General features: G+C 45.0%; 1 protein-coding gene across 1 annotated transcript in view; it reads left to right on the top strand.

Moving 5' to 3' along the window:
• Positions 1-21,251, top strand: part of FERMT2 (FERM domain containing kindlin 2) — a gene marked incomplete at its 5' end in the record, with an annotated part of 37,887 nt that extends 16,636 nt beyond the window's left edge. Inside the window, 13 exons of the mRNA XM_085314967.1 lie at positions 4,826-4,858; positions 5,317-5,542; positions 5,682-5,784; positions 6,148-6,255; positions 8,195-8,329; positions 10,701-10,750; positions 13,799-13,923; positions 15,253-15,359; positions 15,755-15,976; positions 18,222-18,242; positions 18,809-18,933; positions 19,309-19,450; positions 19,923-21,251. Of these exons, the coding sequence (XP_085171093.1) occupies positions 4,826-4,858; positions 5,317-5,542; positions 5,682-5,784; positions 6,148-6,255; positions 8,195-8,329; positions 10,701-10,750; positions 13,799-13,923; positions 15,253-15,359; positions 15,755-15,976; positions 18,222-18,242; positions 18,809-18,933; positions 19,309-19,450; positions 19,923-20,096 (1,571 nt within the window). The remainder of the gene's footprint in view (positions 1-4,825; positions 4,859-5,316; positions 5,543-5,681; positions 5,785-6,147; positions 6,256-8,194; positions 8,330-10,700; positions 10,751-13,798; positions 13,924-15,252; positions 15,360-15,754; positions 15,977-18,221; positions 18,243-18,808; positions 18,934-19,308; positions 19,451-19,922) is intronic.
• Positions 21,252-23,371: the final 2,120 nt, after the last annotated feature.

Here is a 23,371-nt window from a genome sequence, read left to right on the forward strand (position 1 = left end):
CTGAAGTGTTTTCTTATGCTATTAAGACAGGACATAAATGGAAAATCATTCCTGACTTGAAATTCCAAGTATGTTTTATCAGGTACCACAGTTCTAGTAATTTAGTTATAGCCCAACAAAAATAGTCTTTCTATTAATTGTATTGGTGTTCCCTTATGTTGAGGGCCTCACTGCAGATCTTAATGTTCAGAATAACATTGCTAACAGAGTAACTCTGCTAACTGGATAGCATCGCTTGCCACAGGCAGCAGATTGATCCGGCTGGGTGTCTGCGAGCCTAGCGTGTTGTCGAAGATGAAGCAGGCTGTGAGCCGTGCTGTGAAGCAGCCGYGCTCGTGCGAGGCTGGTGTGGGGAGGCGAATGACAGTAGCTTTGCAGATGGAGTCCAGCAAGTGGGAGCACTGCGGCACCAAGGGACTTGCAGAGAAGGACGCAGCGATGCATGCTGACGGGCAGTTCGCCGTGTCTGGCTGCCAGAGCTCTTGGCCTTAAATCAAGCGATGAGAGAGAAGCAGGGCAGCTTTATTTTTTTTTAAAAAAAAAAAAAGTTATGCTGGAGACGCAGAGCTGGGCCAGCTCTCTGAGCACCCTGGCGTGGGGCTCGCTCCGGCACCATCTCCCCCAGGGTGGCAGGGGCACTGCTCAGCCTGAGGAACACTCACATTTTCGTTAGCATTTTCAGCTTTAAAGGTAGTAATTAGCCTTTCTGAAAGGCTGGCTTTGTAGGAAATGAGCACAAAAGGTATTTTCTAATTAAATTATTTATTATTCTTTCAGCAAGTGACTTTCAACTGACTTGCTTTTTTTTTCTTTCCTGTTTTACTTCTGTGAATAAATGACTTGCTGCAGTTACCTGTGCTGTTTAGGTCCTGTTAGTTAGAAGTCATATTTTTAATCTGAATAAACTTCGAATAATTAGTTATCCCAAATATTGTTCCACAATTAGTTCATGTACTGAATGCTTATGTATAATGAGTTAATATTTCTGGATCTACTTATTTCAGTGTGTGTAGATTTAATAGGCATATTCTGTCACTGAGACATCCTGTTCCTTGGTAAGCTAGCAATAAAACCAATTTAAATCACTATAGGCAGAGCTGTCAGTACACCCACTAAAAGCACTGGCCAATACTTTTAAGTCCTTTGTTCACTTATTTGTAAGTTAGCCCAACTTATAGCTATTTATATTGAAATTTTCCGTGACAGTGTTTGCCTCAGGCAAATTTTTTGAAGGAAGCTGCTTCTGAAATGCTTCAGCCGTCTTGGAGAACGTGATTAGGAGAAAATCCAAGGGACATTTTCTTGGAGATGCTCTGCTCCTCCGTGCTTTGGAGCAGAATCCTGAATAGAAGGGGGAGATTGGCTTTCACGTGAGGCATGTGCGAGGATGTCCGTGGGCAAACCTGCCCAAGTTTCTTAGCGCTCTGTAGCTAATTTCCCAAAGGTTCAGCCCAGCATGTAGTGCACCATCAAACTGTAGAGCTTGTCACTGCAGGATGGTGAGGAAGCCACAGGGGTAGACAAATTCGGAAAAGGGTTGGATATATTCATGGAAATCACTATTAACCMCACACTGCTGAGATACAGTATTGCTGCTCTCTCCTGCCCAGCAGAAGTGGGTTTTGCTTTTATGGGCCAGCATAGTGTTCAACCCTGTCTGTCTGCTCCGTGGCCGCATAAGCGCGGTGCTGGCATGTTACTAGGGGAGATAGGGAGAAGATGGGAGCATCCCCTGTGGTCTAAAATGGGGATGGACCCACAGCCAAGCTTTGTGCTTGGGATGGTGCAAAGCAGGGCTGCTGCAGCCTTTGGTCCAACCTGGTGTGGCTGGTCTTACCCTACATCAATCTCTGCATATCGATGAGTAGCGTTTTGATGGTAAAGGTGGAGGTGAATGGACAGCGCTGGTGGTTTATTATAATTTCCAGTGGGGCCGCTCTGCTGTAGCTTGGTAAAGGTCTGTGGGGACAGTATGTTTCTGTTTCTTCTATAAGAACATGTCCAGTTGCCCCCCAAGCCTTTTCTTTGAAAGCATGAGGCTAGAAGGTTGATGAGGTTGATATTTCTATCCCTTCCTCATTTCTGCAAAGTTTTGCACGCCTGTCGGAATTTTTCAAGCTATTTCTTGAAGTGTGGGCATAACATCTGGACACCTGAAGTGAAATGCAGAAATAATGCACCCCACTTCTACTCAACACTCCCTATACAGCCACAAAACTAGCAGGAGCTTTAAACCCATCCAAGAAGTTCCCTTGTTTGATGGTGACTGCCAGTTTTCACTTACATTTTCCATTCTATCAGACATTTTAGAATCACATCTGTCTTACTGATGTTTTAGTATTCTAGTTTCCTAATTGAGATTTGGCAAGCCTGTGACATCAATGCCAGTTTTGATTATAATCCCATCAAAATGGTGTGGAGTTGGTTTGCTGGCATGGATTTTATTATCTTCTGCAAAGGGGTCTGTCAGCTGTCGTATCGTTTTGCTCTGTTCCAGATGAAGCTGATCGACCTACAGTTATGTGGGTAATTTCCTCGCTCCTAAATATCATGGGAAAATTCTCAGCTCCATCCTGGGGGGTGCTACAAAGTATTCAACTAGAGCAAAGGATTTTTAATGTTTATTTCTTAGAAACTGCTGGAGAGGAAGATAATTCATCATCAGAAAACTCATGAATTATCTGGAGGGGCTTTCCATAATGCAGAACAATGCGCTGCGTAGTTGGCAAGTTATCCATGTGTATTCACAACTCCAGAAATTCCCTGTTTTGATGGATTAAAACCATTATTATGGCTACTTGTGATACCCATCTTAAAAAAAAAAAAAAAAAAAAAAAAAGTTTGGAAAAGTTTTTCTATTGTTTTGGTCTTAGACATTTCCAGATGTTTAGCTCAGCTTTCCATAATTTCTAGCTCATTCAGTGAGAGATCTGTTGGAGTAAAGAGCATGTGGCCGTAGAGTTGGACAGTAGCCTAAGATGGTGTCTAAATGCATCAGCAGGAATGGCACAGAAGACCTTACTTCRGGCATTTCAACACTGCCAAGTTTTTCCTTCAGCAACCGTAATAGCACTCTTTTAAGGTAGATTTTGGCYGTCTGTGCATATGCCTGTGATTTTTATAAAAATTGCACTCTCTTACGAGCAGGTCCTGCCCTAGCTGAGGCTCTGGGCAGCTTGCTGCCCGGCGCCGGGGAGAGAGAAGATGGGAGCGGAGCAGGGAAAGGCAGAGATGGGGAGCACCTCCCAGGAGAAGCAGAAAAACTAGCCACGGCCCTTTGCCAAAAAGCCAAGTATTGSCCTTTCTAGGTACTGTTGTGCAGGTTTGTGTGTAGCAAAATGATGTTGAGCTCATTGCCCTGTTTATATACACAGTGGAATTACTTACATTAGGGATACGGTCATTGAACCTCGGTTATTTTGAAAATCTGGATTTTACATGCTTAATGTAAAAATCAATGCTCTCATGAAATCAATAGGGACTATTTAGCTCTCAGCTGTTTTGAGAAATGAGATACCGTTCCAGCTCAGCTTTCTTCTGTTCGTATCGGTAACTTTAAAGTTTTCTTTTTTTTTTTTTTTTTTTTTTTGCTTTGCATCTATATGAGCTGTAAAACTTTTTAAGATTAAAACACCTGGAAGTAATGCTTTCTTTGCACCAAATAGCACCACTTGCTGAACATCCTAATATCAAATATACTTGGCTGTCGAAGCAAGCTTTTCTGTCTGTGAAAATGAGACATTTCTGTGTCCAGCCATTTCCTGTAACACGAGTAAAATAACTTGAGGTCATTTTGGGTTCTTTGTCTGTCGGGTCAGTTAACAGTACTGCAAAGGTAAATGCAAGCTGTGTATAAAGAAGTGGGTTAGATTCTGGGTATTTTTGTGATCAGTTCAGTATTTGTTAAAAAAAAAGTGCAGTTTGTTAGATGCATTAATATCTAATCAGAGTAGTAATTTAACACTGTCTTTCCAAACTGGAATTTATGCCCCATATTTTATAAATATTCCCTGTTATTTAGACTGACTCATGCACTTTTCAACCAAGTGAAGCAACCTCATGATATAATCCGCAGGTCTGCAAAGTTTGTGCTTGAGGAGTGGCTTTGGGTTTGTAATATTGCAAGGCAGTCAAAGGGCAAGGAACAGAGAGAAAATATACATGTCTCTTCTTCAGCAACAGCTGAAGTTATACAGCAGAGCAGTAATGTAAACACATATTTTGAAAATGCCTCAGTAGACGTTGCCTTACTTCTCCATAACTGGAGTCTCCTCTGCAGTAAGTTGCGGTGAAAACAGCARTTTAAGGTCTGCGGTGAAAAACTGATTGCCAGAAGCACAGCAGTTTAATAAATTTTCTGTAGGAACAGTAAGCAGCTCGGCAACTCCACATCTTTCCTATTCAGTCTAAACTATTTTGCAAGAAACTTACTTTTGCAAACTCATTTAAAACGTCTTTCTGTTTTTAAGATGACTCAGTTTAAACAAGCGAGTCTGTCATTCCCACTTACTACRACGTGGGCATTTCAGGGTGTGTTGAAAACTCCCCTCCAGCTGCATTTCTGGGGGTGAACAGCTTGTYGGTCTCGCAGATCTGAGTGCGTGCCTGTGGGCCGGGGCGGTGAGGAGGAGCTCGCCATCGCCAGAGGCCGAAGTTGGACAGAGGTTGGGTTTGCAGTCGGGTTTGGGAGATTAAACCTCACCTGAGCTATTCTGGCCTCCCACAAAGGTGCATGTTTTCAACTTCTGTCCTTTTCTGCTCTGACTTCTTCTCCGGTGTCTTTCCCTTGCCTTCTCACTTCCCTCCTTTCTTTCCTTCTCTGTAGGCACCGATATTCTTTACATCGGCCCCGTGAAAGGTGAGCTCCACCTCAGTAGGACTTCTGTGCTCTGTCTCTTTTCTTGGTTGTGTCTTTAGTTGATTTTCCTGCTCCTATAAAACTTTTGATTTCCATTTGCTTCATCTTTAAGCAACGAGTGATTGCTGGTAAGTCAGTCGCCGCAGCGCTCCAGGTGCTGCAGAAACACGGCAGGGAAGTGCTGCCCTCCCAAATTTTGCAGCACGGAGGTTGGAATCTTTTCCCGTAGATTCAGGCTGAAATGACTTTTCCATCAGTTTTGCTCTTCAAGAAGAGCTGAGAGAGAGAGAGGCAGCTTTTCATGGGAAAACAAGCAGTGCAGTGTTTTCTAACTGTGGAAAAAAAATCATAAAAATGGAATCAGAAGGGTTTTCATCTGTTTGTTGAATTGGCTTTGTATTGAGCAGATGCGGTTTGGCCATAAGCTAACACGATGTGTTTATCCCTCTTACTGGTAGGAAACATATATTCAAGCCCAGGACTGTACAGCAAAACCATGACACCTACCTACGACTCTCACGATGGCAGTCCTCTGTCACCGACTTCAGCGTGGTTCGGAGACAGTGCCTTGTCGGAGGGGAATCCAGGCATCCTGGCCGTGAGCCAGCCCGTCACATCCCCCGAATCCTTAGCAAAAATGTACAAGCCACAAGCGCTTCTTGATAAAGCCAAAATCAACCAAGGGTGAGTTAAGGGTTTGTTTTTCTTCTTTTTTTTTTTCCTCCTTTTTTTTAATGTGTGGTTTTAAATTGCATTCTTGCACGAGTCATTGCRACTTAGCCAGAGCTTTTTGTGTGTGTAACCCATTGTTGACAATTTGCAGATGGCTGGATTCATCCCGATCTCTTATGGAGCAGGAGGTGAAAGAAAATGAGGCTTTGCTGCTCCGGTTCAAGTACTACAGCTTTTTTGACCTGAATCCGAAGGTACAGAGTTATTTATTTCACTTGTACCTTGCAAGCAAACATTTCAAGCAAAGGCAGCCTGTATCTCTAATATTCATTTGTGCTGACGTGTCCTCAGCCCCTTTGAAAAGTGGTCGCGTGTGTATCAAACCTTGGGTGTACGTGCTTACGTGTTACCAGTCTGCTGAGGTTTAGATATTGCTTGTGTTGCCCTAAGGGTAGTTTAAATGGCAAAGGCTTTTCAATCTCAAACTGAAAGATGGGTTGAAATAAAAGGATTAACAAACAGGTTTGTCTTCTAATTATGCTTGAAGCATGAAAGATCATGGGTCTTCCCATGAAGCTTGTTTTATAACCATCCTGTGTTTTTGTGATGTGCCGTAGTACGATGCGATCAGGATCAACCAGCTCTATGAACAGTCGAAGTGGGCTATTCTGCTGGAGGAAATCGAGTGCACGGAGGAAGAAATGATGATGTTTGCCGCGTTGCAGGTAGGAGACAGCCTGGGATATTAATGYTTGTGATTAAACTTCATTGTAGCTTTTCAGACCTCTCTACTGCTGAATACTGATGAATGTGGTAAGTTTAATGTKCTGTAAATGGTGTTTTAGAGGCTTCATCTCGTCTTTGGTGGGGAACTTGGACTTCTTGTTCTAGTAGAAATTGGACTGTTTCCTAATATTCACTTGAGCTTATTAGGTAGTTTAAGTATTTGTTGCTTATTATTTCTCATGAAAAGGAATCTAGCTTGCTTTTACCAAACATGTTTATGTCTATCTTGACTTTTAGTTTTGTCCTTTTTTAAAAAATCCCAGTAAGTACATTAGGTTACTGAACTGTGAGTTTCTGGCATGYTGCCCCCAGAACAGCTGGTGATAATCTGTGGGTTTCCCAGAACTATTTATTTATCTGTTTTATGAAATACTCTATGTGATTTACTATAAATCATACACCTGCTATTGACTTCTGTAAGACTGGCAGCCCATTTACTACGTGTGGTCTGGCATTCCTCATCGCTGTAGGCTGCGCGAGCGTCCCCTGCAAGGGCAGGGCTGTCCCCATATGAGCCCTCAGGGCCTCTCTCCTGGGAAAAAAGAGCAAAAACAGAAATGTAAAGACTCAGTTTACCTCTCCCGTTGGTCCAGAGTAGATAGAGCATGGTAGTTACTGTGAGATTAATACTACCAATTTCGTGGCTTTCTGTGGTAAAAATAGATGAGGTGCAAGAAGGTATAAAATACGCACACAAGCACAGCGCATTAGTTCAGCAGCAAAACTGGMTGGTTCTTATTTGATACTGTCACGAACGTGGGTAGTACTGTTTAATCAAAAGTTTGTATATTCAAAAAGTGCTAAACAGTTATTGCCAAAAGAAAGGAGTAGCTTTGGCCCACGAGGTTTAGAGCTGTCCTTCGGCCATCCATCCTGTGGCTACCACCAACCCTCGCTGCAGCATCTGGTGAAATCCTCATGGAAATGAATTGAAAAGAGCAAAGCCTGTTGCTGGCTTTATGGGTTATCTCTCTGGTGATGCCAGGAACACGATCCTGGCTGTGGCGGAGAAATTTTGCAGTAWTCCCTGGAGATGGTCACTCTCTGGATGTGTCTGCACATGGGAGAACCGTTTCCTGGCTGGATCCCCTCTAGGAGGGCTTGCGGAGAGCAGCCACGCTCCTTTTACAGACGGGCTTGGGAGGTGCCGGATCTGCGTTCGATTCCTGCCCTTCTTCCCTGGCTTGTTGTGCTGTTGTCAGAGAACTCCCACCTCGGAGAAGAAGGCAGTTGGGTTTAGGGAGCAGGATTACTACAGCTTCCCGAAGATGCACCGAATTGCCCGTGTGTAGTGCTWGCTGTGCCATCAACAGGTTACAAATACGACATGGATGGATAGCGCTGTGACCAGGCTTGACGCTTGCATCTGAGGCTCATCTCTGACTCAGCTGCGCTCGGTTCTCTGCCTCAGCCGAGTTCTGCTCCCGTGTAGGCTAAGGACCAAATTCCCACAGGCGGCAGCGAGAGCTGGGCTTGCACCTCTTCTGCGTCCCCCGATCTGTGCTCTACCTGCAACACCCCATGCAGTGAGGCGTTGCACAGTTGTGTCTGCTGCCCGGTACCCAACAACGGCACGTCCGGCAGAATCAACGAGCGTGCTTGAAATCAGCGCCGAGAGCAGCACCGCGTCATGCAGAGCCTGGGGTGTCCCCGGTAGTGTTCACTGCTCCAGTCCCCGGGGAGGTGGGTCACCAGTCCATGCTCAGGTCCCCATGCTAACGCTTCGAAATGGGATCCCCTGTTCCATCCTAAGGCGGTGTGGCTTCCCTGCAGTGTTTCACGCYGCCTTCGGAGTTTGTGACAACACGAGATCTCTAGCAGATCGCAGCAATGTTGTTAAATACTGCACGTTCACAGAGGCTGCGCTTTGCCTTTCAGTACCACATCAACAAGCTGTCCATCATGTCGTCAGAAAATCACCTGAACAACAGTGATAAGGAGGTCGATGAGGTGGACGCTGCGCTTTCTGATCTAGAAATTACTTTGGAAGGTGGCAAAACATCAACAATCCTGGTAAGGGTTTTGGGCAGATGATGATGATGTGCATGCCTTACTCYCCCTTCCTTTGACTTGCTTCCCTCTAGCAAAGCAGGAATAATAATCTTGAACTGTGCAGGGAGGAATTTTTCCAGGCCTCTAACCATTTTTGTTTCCTTCCTCTCCCTTTTTTTTTCAATTTCTGCTGTTACAGCACGAGAAGGTTGCCCACAACCGAACAGAGCAATACAGAATAATATTTTTAGACCAGAATATTATTTTTATAAAACTAGATTACATTTTCAAAAATGCCAAAGAGTAATTTAGGTTGGAAGGGACTTCAGGCAGTGTCCACTCCAGCCAACACTCAGAGCAGGGCCAGCAGCAGAGCTGGAGCTGTGCTMTGAACCTGGATACAACATAAAAGGCTCTTTGACCAAGGGCACAAATTCAGCCTGGGGCTTCATTTAAGCTGCTGGCTGTAGGACTGCTTCTCTTTTTTTGGTGTTCCCAGCTAATTTAGCACCCAGAGGCAGGCACTGAGAGCTCAGAACCCCTTCCCATGTGCCCACCTCTGCACTCACTGACTGCTGCTGCAGAAGCAAAGTGCAGTAACGCTTTTTTCTTATCAGGATGGTAAGACCAAACTGTGAGCAAGGYAGGCTTTTCGAGTGATCCCCAGGACCCACAGGCTGCTTGTGTGAGCATGGACAAGTTGCTCTGTCCTCTGTAAGCCTTAGCTAACCCACCTGGAAAATTGTGTGGAACGGGATCTTACTCAACCCTCAACATACCGAGCCACCATACTAGTGAAATAATGGAAAACTCGCGTTCTTCGTTTGGCGTCTGTTTTTCTGTACTGACTTTCAGAAATACTGAATTCTTCACACCAATATTTCTCTTCCACTGTTTTCTAATTCACGACAAAGTTTTACAGTACCTGAAACAGTGGCCAGGACTTTCAGTAATAACTATGAATAGCTTAGACTTACGAAATTATATTTTTACCAGACTGGATTATATGCTTGAGTGGTCTGTGACTGTATTTCAGAGGATTTCTTTGTTCTGATATGTTCCTTAAGACTAGTCTTCCCTCTTTAAAACTGCCTCTCTAAAATTTTTTTAAAAGGCCTCAGAATTGCACTGCAGAAGAAGGACTAGGTATATTCAGACTTGGAATGTACATTTCCGTACAGAACAATTCCTCCAGCTAGTACAGTTTTGCATATTTATGCTATCTTTGAGTTTCACTTTTATGTTCTGATCCTTTTAAAACATAAAACCCCTGCAATTTTGCATTCTTAATTTTCCCTCACTTCATATAATTTTTTAAGTGTTTGTGAAGGCTCCTTTGAAGCTAACGTCCATGTATAGCCTGCTTTTCTGTCATTAACAACAGCCAAATTTTACAATATTAACCTATGCTGCTCCTTTTGGTTGTACTGTGGGGAGAACAGCATTGCTTAGGTGCAATTTAAATAGTGAGAAGTTTTCATAGATGAGAGACCTTTTCTTGCAAAATGGATTTGAAGCACAGTACTAAGTCCCTGCCAGATGAGAATGAAGAACACAATGATTCATCAGAAAAACCCATCCCTTTCTGTATCAGTTGCTAACAGTAGCCATTTCCAGAGCCATTCAAGTAATTGAATATGGATAATGGGCAATTACTGGATTGTTTGTCTAGATTTTTATTTTTTTTTCCCCCATGGTATCTGTAAACAGCGTTGGTCATTGCAGACTGAAAGTCAACTGACTTGCTGCTAAAAACTGTTGTAGCAATGTTTGCTTTTTTTGGTGATTCAGAAACCATTTAGTCTGATCTCGTGGGAATTGAAAAGGCCATCTTGTATATTTTGTTCATCTAAAATACACGGGTATGTTAAGCTAAACTCAAGATGAAAAAGCAGGAAAAAAATGCCATTCTGAACTTGCAGAAAGCCTTTCCACAGTCTTCTGGGGTGGTTGGGAATGGCATCTTTCTCACTTGTTTGAAGCATAGGAGAAATCGGTGGGAGAGAAAAATTTGTATGCAAACGTGAGCCAATATGTGACAGTAAGTGACGTAACAGGTGGGAATTGGCTCCACAAGGCCAAAGGCCGTAAAAAAAGGAATAAAAACTATTGTCCTCTTGTTTCAGAAGAGCACTTCTGTGCAATAGATTTGCTGTGTTTCCTCCTTCTGTGAAATAGCTTGTACTTTCCTAGAAGCGATTTTATGACCTGTGAGTCCCTGACATTTGACAGTGAAGCCCTTACCAAATTTCCTGCCTTGGAGAAATTCCCTCTGAGCAGTTGCATGTCGCTGTCTAACAGACCGAATTGTTTCCCTCTTCGCGGGGCCCACCCACCCACCAGTGACTCCTGGGCCTGGCAGATGAATGAATGGGATAATCTTTATTTGCAGGGTGACATCACTTCCATTCCTGAACTTGCTGACTACATTAAAGTATTCAAGTAAGTACTGATGGGAAAAGGTGCATGTGAAACTGGTAATATCAATGAATAATTAATAGTAATACCACTTAATGTCCATTCTTCCCTCCTGTCTCAAGATTTTGCTGCCCACCGCTGCATTACCGTGTGAAGTGCCACTGAGCTGCCAGTCACTGTATGGTATTACAGCCCAGAATATCTGAACTCTCAGGGTATTAAAAGATTTTATTTATTCATCCAGCATTTGGCACRGTCACTGAATATTTAACACTAGTAAAAACACTCCAAAACATCTCACTGGATACTGCCCCGCAGTTGTTCAGTTCTTCAGATATAAAATCCAGGATGTTTCTCTGGTACTCCCAGCCCGGGCACGTGGCATGTACACATCCGCCCGGCAGAGCTGGGAGAGGTACTTTCTGCCTCCCTTGGCCAGACATGCCAAGAGGTTCCCATAACATCGTTAGTACCAGTAAATAAATGAAACTATCCTAAAATTAGGGGTGTATCTCATCGCTAGAAAACCTCACTCAAATACTTCTCCTGGTTTGAAGGAAGCAAATGAGTTATAAACAACTGGGATTCTGGTCTATCTGTTCTCTTCTCAGCAAAAGAAGCAGGTTTAAGTTGACCATCCTGCTCTTCCATTGCACTTAAGGGAGGTTTTTTTTATAATTATTGTTATTTCTTTTTAACTTGGATGATGATACGTGGAAACTGGGAACAGCAGTGTCTGGACTTTGACTAATATTTTGGCAGTCACAACTGTCTTTTGCAATTTAATGCCTGCTGCATTAAGGTTATGATGAAAGTTCTGGAAACTGTAAATAAACCTCAATGAAATTTCACAGAATAGGTATAGGAACAGAAGAAAAGCAGCGACAGCAAAATAGCTCTGTAACAAGCCTTTATTTTATAATTGTTTGGTTCTGGAGCCAGAACCTGCTACTTGTGTTCTGAAAAATTCTTTCTCCATCTTGTAATGCGTATTAATAAGGTTAGTCCTACTCTCGGAGTCAGTCTGGGCTTGTGGTCTGTTTTAATTGCTGTAGCGAAGTTTCAGGGCTGGAGTCTGTGCCATGCATCCGAGTGGGTGCTTTTTCCCCTTAAAAAAAAAGCAAGCAAGCAAAAAGACTTGTTTCCTTTGATGTGCTTTATTTGCCAATAAAATTAGGCACAACTCAGGAAGCTAATTACTCACAAATTGGAGATCCAGTTGTTGGGGAGGGGAGGAGGTAGGAGAGAAAAGATGTTGGTTCCCTCCTCTCGTGTGGTGTTGTACATAACCTTTCCAAACACCACATTTGCAATTTGGATAAACTCAGAAAGAAACCTCAAAAGCATTGGTTATCRCCTGGGAGCTCGACATCTCCTCGCCTTACTGCTAGCAGCATATTTTTTCCCAGCTTAAGTTCTGCAGTTCTGTATCTGCTTCGTTTTAAGTGGCCAGCTTTCAGCCAAATTTGCTGCTGCAGCAGCCTGAGGACGGGGGACTAAATTCTGGGTTTTCTTCCCCCCCCCCCCTTTTTTTTTTTTTATCCTTCAACCAAATGGAAAGCCAGGTCCTTGCAAGTTGCTGACAATGGCTTCAGCTTGCTGCTACTTCAAAAGCAGCAGATGTAGGCTGAAACCTCTGTGTGTGTTCCCATAGGCATCTGGCTTTCTCAGCAGGTACCTTAATGGAAAGGGCTCTCTTCACTTCATAAAGAAGGGAAAGTGTGGTATTGGAATTTGTTCCTAAAAATAAGAGCCAGGCACTATTTTGTTGCCAGAAACACTACGTAAATGACGCAGGGCTAGGAGTTGGCCCAGTTTTGGACATGCCTCTTGCGTTTTTCCATCCCACTTCATCGCAGAGCGGCTGCAGTATATGTCCCTAATAGCCCTGTTGCCGCTGCGAGGACTTGGGAAATCTCTCTGGCCCCTGCCAGCCGAGTTAATGCCCGGACCAGCCAAAACGCTCTGCCTGCAATTTAAAGGCCCCCCCAAAAAAGCCTGGCCTTGGGGATGAGGGAAAATAGTGATGGCAGAAGAAGCCAGCAGACATCCCTGAGCTCAGACGTTGATCAACAGTGTGGGAACAACAAGGCTCAGGCGCATACGAGCATCCTCTAATGCCAAAAATTTTGTGCATTTGGCCATTTCAGTGCATTTCAGGTTTGGCAAGAGGTCTCCTCCCCAGCAGGTTGTCGGGACTGCCCGTCCCTGCCGCTGATGCCAGGGACGTGCTCAGCCCTGCAGCGTGCTTTTGCCTGGAGATCAACACGGGGAGCCCCCAGGGGGAAGCAGTTGGGCCCATCGTGTGTTTGAGCCTCATAGCTCAGGGYTGATCAATGGGCTGTGGGATGGAGATGCAAGAAATGAGAAGCCCCTGAGTACTGGCTTTGAATAAGGATTAGAAATTTGGGGTTTAAGAAGTTCTGCAACCTGCGGCTCCATAAAGCTAATCCGTCAGTGGTATCAGTCATGCCTGGTGGCTGCTCTACTCTGCCGCTGGCTTGCTGGGCCATCGCCTGCTCTGCTGAGTCAAGCAAAATTTGTGTTTTGTATGGGAAGGAACTGAACCTTTTCTGATGTGAAGTCGAGTATTTGAAAAGAAAACAGCATATGTACTCATGCATGTGCTTGACAGACAAGTCTTACAAATGCTGTTTCCTTTCGGAGCTGGAACAAATTGGTTCCTGTCTAATATAGCAAGTGAAGAAGATGATTTTTGGCTGTTCTATAGTTCTCTGGTCCCCCTTATCCTCGTCTCAAATTTAATGGGACCTCACTGGGATCAGTCCTTCCTGGGAACTTTGTAATTGCAGCTCAATTTCTTGACCTAACTTTACTGTAGCAAAGGGACGAGTTCAAGAAATCAAATGGTTGTTCAGCTCCTGGGCAAGGACTGAGACCTAGCCCAGATTTTTCAAGGATGAAACTAGTTTCCTGGTGCAGCAGCTTCAGTGTGAAGGCACAGCAGCATGGTTTAGGAGTCCAGCTACTTCCTAGTGTCCCTTAAACTAAACCCTGTCACCCAGAAAACTGTAGACCTTGTGTAGTAATATTGATCAACCTGTCTGGCAGGCCTAAGAAGCTAACACTAAAAGGTTACAAGCCGTATTGGTGCACCTTCAAAGATACCTCTATTTCCTGCTATAAAAGCAAAGAAGAATCCAACGGGACTCCTGCACACCAGATGAATTTAAGAGGTAAGTGAAACATGAGCACTGCTGCATTTTATTCCAATAACAGTCTGCCACTCTTGCGTCTTATTTTTCTACTGATTTATCGTCTTAGCCTCTAGACATCATCTTAAGGTTGAATAGAAATGTTTAAAGAAAAGAAGGTGGCGGGGTTTAGTAGCGTGGCGTAGAGTCACACTTCTAGAACATRAATATGTGGCGTGTGTGCCAAGGACACACAGGGGATCGGATACCAACGGAAAGCACTGCAGGCTCCCCCGTAGCACAGTTATTCAGCGGGCTTGTGGGGATTGCTCTGAACAGTCCATTTATCTGCTGTAGGGCAAAGCAGAGGAGATCTGTGCGAGCACAAGAAGAGGRCTTGCCATTTTACTTTCTGTCATGCCTGTTCTGAATAATGGAAATAACTCCAGCAGCGAAGAATAAGCTTGAGCCCATGCTGAGCTGGAGAGAACAGACCATTCTCTTTGTGTGCTGCCTTTAATTTTTTCCTGCTCTCCCTTGTGCTGTTTGTGTGCAGCCTCGCTCAAGCACTCCCTGCAAGCCCTGCACATTATATTTTAAATTCCTAAGGCTGCTGGCCTTTCTTATGTCAAGTAAAACATTCCTGCTCTGAGAGCTATGAAACTGCAGAAAGCTGGGGGTTTTTTTATCGTGRAGGCAAGAGCAGATGTGGTGCCAAATGACCTCAGACTGCAGTCACAGCACGGCACAGCCTGGAAACGCCTGGAATACCTTTTTGGGAGCTTTTGACATATCTGCTGTGACGGCGCTTTTAAAAAATCCTGGAGGCCGTGCTGAAGCAGAGCCCATGCTGGGTACGAACCCCCAGGGTTCGTACAACCGCTTATAATCCTTTTCAGACACTGAAACCGAGGGATGCTCACATCTCATCGCTAGAGATAGAAGTGRCGCATCCGGCCAGAATAATACATGGGGCTCCCGGGGTGAAAGTCAGCAGCCCTCCAGCTACGTTTTCCTGCCATTTCATGGGAATTCCTGGGTTCGGAGGTGTTTGCCAGGCACTTGTTCTGTTCATGAGGRCAGGCAGGATCTGGGAGTGTATCCTGTGGGCATGTGTTAGCTTTGGCTTTATTGCTTCAAATCAGATCTTGCTTTTTCCCGTTCTTCCTTTTCTTTGGAAAAAGATGTCTGTAGTGTTTTTCCCCCTGCATCGTAGAGCATTTGTCCTGTCAGACGTGGTGTAAGACCTTTGCAGCAGTGAGATGCTATTCGACACTGTGTAGTTGGAGTGCTTGCTTTTTTCTTTTTTTTTTTTCCTTTTTAAAGTGTACTTCTTTACACACATGTTAAACATTGGCTCCCTCATTGTAGGATGTGAAGTTACCCCAGATGTGAACATCTCTGGTCAGAAGTTTAACATCAAACTTCTGATTCCAGTTGCAGAGGGAATGAATGAAATCTGGCTTCGCTGTGATAATGTAAGTTTATCACTTTAACTGGCYGTCCGTTTTCCCGTTGCCCTCCGTTATCTCATCCGGCGTGGGTCACGCTTGGAGGTGCTCTTTAGCTATTGTTAATTTAAAAACAACAACCGAAAAAAAAAATGCACTCACATGCTAAAGTATCCGATCTTGGCATTCAGAATTGCATGTGAGCATGTGTGTGAATCTGGAGTACCAAATCAGCTCCTCCTCTTCCTTGGTTTTGTCCCGTGGTTATATTCTACATTTTGGCTGGGTTTCTCTCCATCTTTTGCTGCGTGTGCTTGATTCTCCTGTGGCTCAAGAAAGTTCCCTGGAGTCGTGTTTGGGCAGGGGGCCGGGGGCCGCCTGCCGTCGGTCTAACGGGGTGCCTCTCTCGCCCTCGGCCGCAGGAGAGGCAGTACGCGAACTGGATGGCGGCCTGCCGGCTCGCCTCCAAGGGCAAGACCATGGCCGACAGCTCGTACAGCTTGGAAGTGCAGAACATCCTGTCGTTCCTGAAAATGCAGCATTTGAACCCGGACCCACAGTTAATMCCGGAGCAAATCACGACCGACATTAATCCCGAGTGTCTGGTTTCGCCTCGCTACCTGAAGAAGTACAAGAACAAGCAGGTACGTGGCTCTCCCTGGGCCTCGGGTGTCTCGTCGTCACGGTGTTGTTACTGACCGGGCTAAACTTGCACCCGTTCCAGCAGGAGCCAGCGTTTAATCCTAAGTGTTCCAGGTGTCGTCGTCTTTCGCCTGGATGCACAGTTACTAAAATGAAATACATACTTGTATCTATGGTTTTGATCCGGCATCTGGGGACGAAACCTCGTGGCACCAGTGATTTTAATTAYGCTTCATAGGTTAAGTGTGATGGCGCTCGTGATCTGTCTAGGCAGTGGGGGACCAATTATTTTAAATACCTTTTTGGAGTTGTTTTTTTCCCCATGTACTGTSATACAGAATGACAGGGTGGCAAAGCATTAAGCATCTGCCCACATCTCTTACTGCTCAAATCTAACAGCAGGCAGTGACAAGATGCAGTCAATCCACAGTGCTGGGATTAAAACCACTTATTTGCACAGAGTTCGTACAGAGATCCTCAGGATCAGCGTAGTTCCAGCTGCTTGCAGAGCTTTATACAGACTTGGCTGTAATGTGTTTTGCATATTTCTCTCTTCACTTTTCCACTACTTCAAAATGCCAGTCCTCAAAACGTTGCTTCATTTTAAATTACTGTGACTTGTGCTTGAATTCCACCCTATATTCAGTCAGTGCATGACAGAGCTGAACTGTTTTGTGATAGAAATAAATGCATGACTTTCTGAAAGACATTGTATTTCAGTACAGCAGCAAAAATAAGTATGGCACTGCTCCGTGGCCTCTCAGTGACTCAGTCATTCAGCTCTAGATTTGCAGCCGGTGTACTTCAGCTGACTGGGGCTGTATATGATCCCTCCAAACCAAAAAGCAGGCTACAACTCAGAGAAGCAGGAAAAATATAACTTTTTATTGGCACAGTATGATGATTTCCTGGCAGTGCAGTTAGATTTTATATAGCCCTTATTATTCTTCTGAATAAGCCTTTATATCCACTTGGATGGAGGAGAGACTGCATAAATATCCAATTTTAACATATATAATGCCTTCTAGGCTTGAACTCAGTAAAATAGAGGCACCTGGAAAAATATTAGCTTGCAGAACTTGCTTACCGTGAATGCATCCTAGGCAGAAAAGTTAACAGCCGTCAAACCATGGAGACGGGCACGGACCGCACGCGGCACACGTGACAGGGCAGCCGGGAGGATCGGGGGGCCACGGGAACGCGAGGAACGCAGGCCGGAGCGCCGCCGGCCACGGGGGTCCTGCTGAGGAGGAGGAGGAGGTCGCACAGCCCRCCGACGGCGCCCAGATCGGGACCGCCGGTGGCACTGCGAACCCGAGACTGCCGCCCCGTGCGGCGGCTGGGCTTGAGCGTTCGGTGTGATGGTGTTTAGTGCTCACGTTCCTTCTCCCCGTTGGCCTGTGGAGAACTGAATGACTTATTAAGGTTTTTTTTTCAAAAGCATTTTTAGGTTTTTTGKTTTTTTCTCTTTACATTGCCATTGCAAGAGCATAGGGCTGGCAGATCGGGTTTGCAGCACCAAGTCATAAATGCAAAAAAAAAAAAAAAAGGAAGAGATTCACGTTCCCAGTTTCCAAGCAGTCGCACGTGAACTCGGACTCGGCTTGGTGGCCTTCCCCCGGCTCGGGGCGGCGCCTTGCCGTGGTTTGACGTGGGAGAAGCGCTCAGGCTGCTTCCAACAGCAAGCTGTGTCCCTAGGAAAGCCTCAGRAGAGAGGGTGACCTCCTGCGCCCGTTCTGCCTGGTTCATTTGATTTTATCTTTGTAGCCACTGGATAGCAGGCAGTTTTTATACAGAATGGCATGCGGATCGGTTTTCTGCATATCTCAAATAAAAGGAGCTGCTGAGCTTAAGGGCTTTTCTATGTGAATAAGTAAACTTGAGCTTGCAGAAACAGGGGAATAAGGGTGAGAACAGGAATTCACCCTCTGACTCTGTAGTTTCCCCCTTCCCTTTGAGCACCATTGGGATAAAAGCCATTTGTACAAGAATTCAGCCAAATGGGACTTTGCAAATGTTTAGACAGGGCCAGCGCGAGGGGCGAATCTGTGCTCGCTTGTTCCCTCTTCGTGCTTGCATTCACTTTGGCTGCTTTTCTGCCTAAGAAATTGTGCATGGTTTTTGCTTGAACTTTGTTTTGCAGATAATTTACACTTTTTCTTTGCTTTGTTGCCATATTTCTGATTGCTTTTTTTTCTTTCTGCCTCCTTTTCTTTTTTTTTTTTTCTTCCGCATTGCCATCTACAGCCAGGCTATGTAAGAGACTTGGTAAGTGACAGCAACAATAAAATTAAGATAAGTTGTAACTTAAAATAGACTAGAACTCCCTTGTTTTTGAAAGTAGTAATTAAAGAGTAATGCAAACATACCCATCCTGAGAAACTTGGGCCCCTTTTGTTTTTTATAATGCTCCGCAGTGATTCCGGCTGCAAAACCACTCTAKAACTGTTATACCAGAAATTTGCCCCTGGTGGTTGCTCACATCCTGCATCTTAAACTAGAGCAGTCTGAATACTCTCTGCCTTCACACAGGCCACATCTATATTTGCTTTTACATTTCTAGGGACACCAAGTAAAAGCAGCTCCGTATCACTGTTTATCTGCTGTGTATGAACAGCAGCCAGGGTCCCCGTCTTTAAGCCGTAATAGATGAAATACAACTTCAATGTAGAAGCTGTAAATCATCCGCGTTGTTAATAACCTCACTGAGGAGTCGCACGATTCCCAAACGCGTTCCAAGCTGTTACCTGTCCGCGCTGTTGTCGCGAGCGCGTTGTTTGAGACGTCATTAACCAGCCAAGTTGCCTAAAGCCAGTGTGTCTCGTCGCATTCAGATCACGGCGAGGATACTGGAGGCCCATCAGAACGTCGCTCAGATGAGTCTCATTGAAGCAAAGATGCGATTTATTCAAGCTTGGCAATCGCTGCCAGAATTTGGCATCACGCATTTCATTGCAAGGTCAGTGGCTCTGTGAAGCAGAACAGGTAGTATTTCATGAATAAATATCACGAGTATGTTTATTACTCTGAATTTTCCAGAGATAATTAGGAATGACGTACTTGGATTAAAGCTATTATCTATGACTTGTCGAAACAATACAAAACTATAATTTCAGGCAGAGGTGACTTCTACATACAGCTTAGGAAATGTAAATGCAGTACTTTCAAATGCATCCAATGATCTGGCTTTAGCTCCAGGATAGCAAGTTGCTTTGGAACTGAAATTAAAAGTATTAATCACTTTGTGTCACGATTTATAAGTTAATTCAGTTGCTGAATTTAAAATATTTTGACCTCTGTCCAAGACTCGCTTTTGTTAATCCCCCTATCGTAGGTTCCAGGGAGGCAAGAAGGAGGAGCTGATTGGAATCGCCTACAACAGACTGATACGGATGGACGCGAGCACGGGCGATGCCGTCAAAACATGGCGATTCAGCAACATGAAGCAGTGGAATGTAAACTGGGAGATTAAAATGGTGAGCCAGGCACTCTTCACACCGCGCCCAGAGACAGCCACCCCAAAGCYGGCTTTCAATAAGATCTGCTTTGTATTCTACCCCTCAGCCACATCCTTGTTTTTGTTGCATGAAAAAAGAAATTGCTCTTGAGTTTCACAAACTATTTTGTTTTTTAAGGTGACTTTAGTAAGTCAGCTTTTAAAAGGTCATTTTTTTGTTGCTGTTTCCTAAAGCTGATCCTTTTTTTTATTACTATTTCAAAAGCAGTTTTATCTTGCGTTCCTTCCTAGCAAAAGAAGGTATTTCTGTATTTAAACATTTTAACAGTAATGATTGCATCAGGATGTACATGGCTGTGTTTTACTGAGACAACACAGAAGGCATCTGCTTTAACAGAGAACAACAACAACAGAGAGAGGGAGAGCATAAGTCACTGTAACTYGTTTTGGAAGGCCCTGGTGACCCTAACCCTTGTGTTTTTGCACTCTAGGTAACTGTGGAGTTTGCAGATGACGTTCGGGTGTCCTTCATTTGCACRGAGGTGGATTGCAAGGTGGTTCACGAATTCATTGGTGGCTACATCTTCTTGTCGACACGAGCGAAAGATCAGAACGAAAGTTTAGATGAAGAGATGTTCTACAAACTGACCAGTGGTTGGGTGTGAGTTTGAAGTACTGTATACCGAGAGGAAACCCCATGGCCATATTAATATTTAACTTTAAAAAGCTGTTATTTGAAATATGCTGCTTAATAAAGTAAGCTTGAAATGTATCTTTTTTATCATGAAAATTTTTGCATTACCAGACCAGTTAATCTGTGTGCACTAATGAGCACTTCTGTTAATTTGCTATAACAAGACAGTATCTGGGCCAGGTAATTCTGCCGGTAGCCTTTAGATACAAAATATGGTGGGCAGATCAGCATGAGATTTGACCGACTTAACGTAGCCACATTTCCAAGAGAACTCTAAGCCATTTTCTTTAAAAGCCATCCAGGGCTTAAGCTATATGAAGTCTATTTATCATGTTTTAATGCATGAGTGTTTTATTTCCTTTTGTGTTTTTTTATTCTGTAAATTTGACCTCTTGTTTTGAAGTTGTCCTACCCATAAGTRGAACTTTGATCTTTACTTTCACACTACATGCACCAGGACTGCTACAGGTGCCTGACATTATTTTGAAGATAGTTGTGTGCGGCCTTGAAGATGACCTCTGATAGTCTGTTATAGCTTGGTTTGTTTGTTAACTTTCCTTTTGATAATCATTTATATTATATATTTTTTTTATTTTTACACCATATTGTATTATGACACTTTTAGTATTCACCAGCATAGTCACTGTTCTGCCTATGATATGCAAAATTTTCATTTCAATATGAAGTAAAGGTCTATGAAGTATAGGTTTTGTGTAACTAATGTAAAAACACAAATTTTATAAAATTGTACAGTTTTTTTTTTTAACTAGTCTCACAAGCCAGCTAGAATATTGCATAGATCTGGTGTATCAGCATTAACTATAGTATGCCTGTAAGGGATAAGGGGAGCAACCGAAAAACAAGAAACCCCCAATTTCAGCCTAATATGTTTTTACTTAACTTAAGTATGATTTCAGAGCTGTGCCACGACATCCTCAATAACTGATACCTGGGGTCAGGACCTCCCCAGGTATTACAGTGGTGCAGAGTTAACGCTAACGGTGAGGAATCTTCTGCCCCACCTAATACCAAGGAATAACCAGTGTTGTATCCCAGTAGTCTGTGGTTTCAAGACTATGTATAAATGCATTTTATTTTAAATAAAAGTAAAATCTTTTATTTAATACACAGTTTTCGTTTCTGGTTCTTGTGCTTAAACCGTGCTGCAGCAGAGCCCTGTGCAGCTCCTGCACGGTGCAGCCAACCTGGGCCAGCCCCAGCTCCGTCCCTCTGCCTGCCCCRTGCATAGCTGAGGCCTCGTGTAATCATTTGAGTTTCCCTAGGGGCGTTTTCTTATGTAGGTAGACCTTATTTCCACAGATGGATCCAGTGCTGTCTTAAACCAGCGCCAACCCCCTCCCTTCACAGCCCTGCCTGGAAGACCAAGATTTGGGAAAAGCTCTTCAGATAGTTCAGAAACCTCCTTCCAGTCAGTATTCCTCCCCCCCCCCCCGATCACTTTGTAACCACTTAATTGTTCATTAAACCTTTACACTGCGGAGCTTGTGTCTCCGATACTTGCCATTCCCAGGGTCTCCTGCTCTTGCTCTGCCACCCTGTTGCAGCCAGGCTGAACAAGCCATGTCTCTCACTCTGATCTTGCTCCAGTCTGAGCACCTCACTCTTACATGGAGGTAACCAGACTGCAAAATAAATAAATAAATAAATAAAAAAAAACATAACTAAAAACCACACACCTTTTGCATCAGTCTGAATGAGCCTTTGCAGTGCAGCACCTGCACCGCTGCCTCCTTGCTCTTCCCAGGGCGGCAGCATCAGGGCACCCTCGACAGCTCCGTTCTGCCAGCGCTGGCTCRTGCGCACAGCCACGCACAGCTGGTTGCTGCTCAGCTCCACGTGACCCAACTGCAGACATTTGCTGCAGGCAGAGCCTTTCAAGAACAGGGGGWTTTTTTGTTTGTTTGGTTGGTTGGTTGGTTTTTCCTGAAAAATCCTGATACTCAAGCATAAACCCATTGGCACCAGGTGCTGTTACCCAGCTCCTGTTGGCGATGCTGGAGCAGAAGGGGAATCAGCCCACCAGCTCCCAGGGTTTTCCTTTCCTAATACCATTAACTTGCCCACGTTGGGCCCTGCTGGGAGTTCCCATCTGGCGACAAAAGCTGCAGCTGGCAGCACGTTGTGGCACGACCGCTGCTGAGCTGCCAATGCAGCAGCAGGGTGGACTTTATACCCACCCTCCCTTCGGGTCCCGGCAAAACCTCGCACCTCGGCCTGGCCACATCACCAGCATCTGCCCTCTCCCGAGGCTTCTTGCAGGCTAAAATCAGCCTGTTTTTGGTCCATCCCCTGGGCTGCTGGGGCAGCCGGACTCAGCACCCGGGAGGCCGCTGCCATCGCTGGGCTGGTTCCTGGCACTGCTCAGGGGCTGGTTGCACGGCTGCACTTCCAAAAAGCCTCTTGAGGCTGTTGGCTGATTTCTGAAGCCTCAAGGATAGGAAACTTTTCAAAACTTAAGAAAGAGACCAACCTTCTTCTTTGTTAATGCTACCCCTGAGAGGAGCCTTCAGTGCGAGCACAACCCTATTAGCCATCAGAGAAGCCACAGGCGCTCGCTCTGAGCAAAATTGMACTAGTTGCAAGTCAGACTTAAAATATTTTAGGTGGGAAATGTTGCATTCCAGCCTTTCAATTGACAACGAAATAACAAAACCTGGTTCGTGGTGAGCAGCCCAGCCAGCAGGCAGAGGAGATCCATCCTGCTCCATCCCGCTGGCGCGGGAACGGGGAGAAGCCCAGGAGGTCGGCGCGGGGGTTGTGGGAAGGCGCCGCCGGAGCGATGGGAGAGGCACGCAGGGGGTCCGCGGGAGGCCACCAGCTTTCACAGGGTTTATTTCCCCTCCCTGCCTGGAAGAAAAGAAAGAGGAAAAAAAATCAGCTAAAAAATGAGCTGTCAGAGGGGAGGAAGCTGATGTGGTGAAACCTGACTGCAGCTGACCCTTTTTGGCCTGAAAAAAAAAGAAAAAAAAAATAAAAAAAAAAAAAGCCATGAAGTCTCCCCAAATCCGCAGCGCATCCTCACGCGCAGCCTTCGGGCACGAGCCAGCCGCGAGCGAGGGGAAGCAGCAACCGGCAGCTCGCCGGGGGCTCCCGAGCCTCAGCGGCCGCCCCGGGAAAACGAAAGTGCGGAGGGGTCGCGGTCAGGCGCACGCGCCGGGGAAGGGGCTCGGCGGCCACCGCACCTGCAGGAACCGCCGCTCGCCAGCCCCGCTCCCCTCCCGTGGC

Source organism: Rhea americana, unplaced genomic scaffold (genome assembly GCF_003343005.1).
Source record: "Rhea americana isolate MKP2758 unplaced genomic scaffold, rheAme1 scaffold_42, whole genome shotgun sequence".
Taxonomy (NCBI): Eukaryota; Metazoa; Chordata; class Aves; order Rheiformes; family Rheidae; genus Rhea; species Rhea americana.